Source organism: Centruroides sculpturatus, unplaced genomic scaffold (assembly GCF_000671375.1).
Source record: "Centruroides sculpturatus isolate CEXI.00-Female unplaced genomic scaffold, Cexi_2.0 scaffold750, whole genome shotgun sequence".
In the NCBI taxonomy this organism is placed as follows: domain Eukaryota; kingdom Metazoa; phylum Arthropoda; class Arachnida; order Scorpiones; family Buthidae; genus Centruroides; species Centruroides sculpturatus.
This window is the reverse complement of record NW_019384899.1, coordinates 193800-198276: the sequence shown is the minus strand read 5'-3', so window position 1 is coordinate 198276 and position 4477 is coordinate 193800. Positions and strand designations below refer to the sequence as shown.

The following is a 4477-nucleotide window of genomic DNA, read 5'->3' as shown; positions in this document are numbered from 1 at the left end:
ACGTTGAAGGGGGCGATGATTCGTTAGAGGTTGAGAAACATTGGTCTAGACCAGTGTTCCGCAACCTTTTTCTACTTGCGGCACACCCATGACTCAACACGGCACACCAAAATGTCATTTCCTTCAAAAACGTATGATATACTATTAATAGAATTATGTAATGTTACTAACCTATTATTATTGTTATTAAACAGAATCAACACCTGTGAGCAAATTTATTTTACATATAATTTTTTAGAATACATAAAAAAAATTGCTTGTAATAAAGAATAAACAAGCATCATCTTATTTTATCAATGCTGCGGCAGAGAATGAAATACAAGCATAAGAAACACAACAACTGTGATAAAAGTACATAAATAAAACTTGAAAAATAACAGAATATGTAAAAGTTCACGTCACACCTTTCACCATGTTACGGCACACCAGTGTGCCGCGGCACACCGGTTGCGGAACACTGGTCTAGACAATAAACATCTTTTTCATGCATCGAATGCCGGATGGCCGAGCTGTTAAGGTGGCATACAACGCTTGGGGATCCGGAATTGAATCCCGACGAGTAGGAAAACCCAAGAAAGTTTTCGGGGTAGCCCGTTCCGGATTCCTCATCATCCGCCGTCTCACTGCGGGCTGGCCGAATCCTTAATTAAAAAAAAAAATATCATGGGTTCGGCCAAGTCCGCAAAGAGACTGGCCCGTAGTGAAGGACGGGGTCCGACACATCCGGGACGAATCACCCCTGAAAAATTCTTAGGGTTTTTTGATGCATGATTTAAAATGTCATTTTATTATCAACGAGCGGAAAGAATAAAAAATGATAAAAAGAATCAAGTGACATTCACTCATAACAGTTTTTCTTTCCTTATTATTGATATAAGAGATCATGTCCTTTGCCTGAAATTTAATTTCCCATTCACATTTTTTATGCTCCTATATTAAAACAATAATAATTATTGTTTTAATACAGGAGCAAATTATTTTAAATCAATTAATTGCTTATATATAATTATTATATATAAAACGATTAATTTAATTCATATTTTAATCCACCAGGAAAAATTTAAAAATTAACAAAACTTATTAAGATATAATAAAAACATATTTATATGAAATAAAATTTAACAAACAAATAATTTTATATATTCGATTTTCATTTTAGCCAATCAGAAATATTTTTCGTCAGTCATTGTCTGGCATTCTTCGTGCTTGGCCAAGGTACTCTAACGTCATCGAGCGCATTGGTCCGCCATTTTCTAAGCGTGTAGTTGGCAAAATCGTTTTTGTTAGAAAATCATTCCAAAATGTCGAATACGGTAGAAATACCAGATAACGATGTTCCAGAAATGAAGCCAGAAGTTCGTATAAGCAAAAGAGATCGAGAATCTCGAGATGGTAGAAATAACCGACAGGATAGACAAGGAGAAAGAGATCGTGGCAATTTCCAGGGACGAAGGAATAAAGATCCGGTAAAGGAACGTTTAGCTTCTGTAAGTGGACCCACGCACAATTTACAAACAAGAGAAGGCGGAGAACCGAAAAAATTTACGGGAAGATGTAGACTTTTTGTTGGAAATTTACCATCATCAATTACTGACGACGCGTTCAAACAGTTATTTCAACCGTTTGGTGAAATCGCAGAAGTGTTTTTAAATGCATCGAAAGGTTTCGGATTCGTTAAATTGGTAAGTATAAAAATGGCGGCTCCGTTATCTTTTTTTTTTTTTTTTTGTTTTTTATAAATGGCATGCTTTCAGAATTTTAAATACTAAATTTTCAGATCGTTATTTAAAATGGCGAATTACTCGATTTTGTGAGAATTTTTGTCTGATTTATAAATTTATTGGTAGATGGAAACGGATTTTGTTAAATAATAGTTCTGGGTTTTCGAACGCCAGCATTATCTTGCACTATAACCATTTTATTTTTGTCATGTAATGTAATTTTTTAAAATTAATGTGAAAATGTAAATTTAAAATAGGGATGCAGTCATTTTTCAGAATAATTAAGATTTAGTTAATTATCCTGTTGCTTAATGAATCTAAAACTTTTTTCAAATGTTTAGTTAGATGTATATATATATATTTTATTTGTGTGTATATATATATATATTTTATTTGTGTGTATATATATATATACACAAATAAAATATACAAACAAAAGTAATTTCTACCAATTTTTATATTTTCTTGTAAAACTGATTAATCATAAAATAAAAATGAATAATTTATTGTTAAAGATTATTCTAAGAGCATTATTTCAGTAGATGGAATTAAAAGCTGTTCTGCAAATATTTTATTGGATTAATAAGCAGTGATTTTTGGATGATACCACTCAAAGCTGGGTATACTTGAATTAAAACTTCTAAAAAACCGAAAATTACGTTAGCACTTAATATAAAATTGCTGGATTTTAGATATCTTAGTGGTTTTAAATGATTTTTGTGTTTGTCAGAAAGCTTAGTCTGTCTTTGCCCGTGTCTAAGCGTTTGAATTTTTTTTTATTCAGTATAAAATTGGTAAAAGTCCATCCTTACTACATGGGGTGTTTTTTTCTAATTTTGCTCTCTTAAGACTCCTCTCTAATAGATGTCCTAAACACAATGTACAACATGCCAGTCCACAACAAAAACAAGCTTAAGGAATGGTGGCTTCCACCGTGCAGAGTCGGTAAGTAATCCGATGAGTTTTTGCTTATAGCTCTTATACACATCTCCCCCAAAAATTTCTGTGTCCTAAACACATAGAAATTTTTAGTGGAGATGTGTATATAATAAGAGCTATAAGCGAAAACTCGTCGGATTACTTACCGACTCTGCACAGTGGAAGCCGCCAATCCTTAAGCTTGTTTTTGTCATGAAGCAGCATATTGTACGGCGGACATGTACGAAGAGTGTCATGTGACATTTCTCAGTGCTGTCTGGTCATTTGATATATCATAATATACTATAGTATGTATTTTGTAATTAGAAATGACTTATTGTTATGTTACTGGTCATATCAAATGAGTTAATAACAATAATAGGTAAAATTGTACCGATTTATGTTTATGTGTACCGTCTTGATGGCTGTTATGACTATTCATGCTCCCAATAGACTCCTCCCATCACTAGTTATTGATTCACAGTAGTTCTTGAACACACTAGTGTTCAAGAAGTACCATGAATCAATAACTAGTGATGGTAATTCTTGAACACACTAGTGTGTTCAAGAACTACCAATAACTAGTGATGCTAAACAGTCGGTGGCTCCCCTCTGGGAGCAGTCTGTTGGGAGCATGAATACTACTTATAGTATCAATCACTAGTATGTGATTGAGTGACATCGAAATTGGATCATGTGAGTGCTACTCTGCGATGTGAACAAGGTTAAGCAATGGCAGCTTCCACTGTGCAGAGTCAGTAAGTAATCTGATGAGTTTCTGCTTATAGTTCTTATTATGTGCATTGCCCCCAAAAATTGGGATTTTAGTGTGTTTAGAACATATCTACTAGAGAGGTGTCTTAAGAGAGCAAAATTAGAAAAAAATGCCCCATGTAGTAAGGATGGACTTTTACTGTCCAGAGTTCCTACATTGTGATTTTTCTTAATTTTGGTTTCATAAGAAACGTCGTTAGTAAACCTGTCTTAAATGGGTGTTTGGAGATGACACACAAAAAGTTCTATAACAAAAATATCATGGAACTACTTACTGGTGTACTGTTCAAAAGGCCATTGCTTAAGCTTGTTTCTGTTGTGGTGGATGTGTACAAACTGTGTTGTTACGTCGCTCGTTGTTACTTGATCATGTGACCACTTCAAAACATTGCTTGTGTCAGCCACATGAATCCTCTGGTTTATATCCTGAGAACTTTTTAGACTCCGAAAAGTCTGCATACCACAGTTTGTGATAAACATTGTATTTGTTGTTTCTGATAATACCATAACATTCTACAACAAAACTCACCTACTTAAAATTTGATAATGACAATTTATTTTTTAGGAAAACTCTGTAAAAACCAGAATGAATAAATTATCAAATTACTTTGAAATTCAGATTATATACTTATAATCCTAAATAAATAAATATAGATTTGTCATCTAAATTTACAAATATACATGTTTTTATATAATAACCATTTTATTAAAAAATTTGAACTGAAGTTATATAACAATAATACAGTAGAACCTCGATTATCCGCCCTAATTGGGGACTGGGGTTGGTCGGATATTTGAAAAGTCTGATAACCGAAAAGTATGAAAAAATCCATTATTAGTGTAGTATATTATTATATCCCATGTAATTAGTATATTAGTATATCGCTATTAACCTATTTTGCGTTGAATTTTCATCGATGTTAAGCCTAACAAAAATTTTTTAAAATAATAATCGTCGCTATTGTATCGTTAAAAATTAGAAAATTAAGCTTCGTTTAAATACTGGCTCCCTTTCATGGTCGAATGAGTGTTGCCAGCTAAAACACGTAAAAATAATATTAAAG

The 4477-nt window shown here is 32.9% G+C and overlaps 1 protein-coding gene across 1 annotated transcript in view; it reads left to right on the top strand.

The window, feature by feature from the left end:
* Window positions 1-1175: 1175 nt before the first annotated feature.
* The window catches only part of LOC111631456 (paraspeckle component 1-like), an 85165-nt gene continuing 81863 nt past the window's right edge, over window positions 1176-4477 (top strand). Inside the window, exon 1 of the mRNA XM_023375702.1 lies at window positions 1176-1682. Within this exon, the coding sequence (XP_023231470.1) occupies window positions 1302-1682 (381 nt within the window). The 5' untranslated portion in view covers window positions 1176-1301. The remainder of the gene's footprint in view (window positions 1683-4477) is intronic.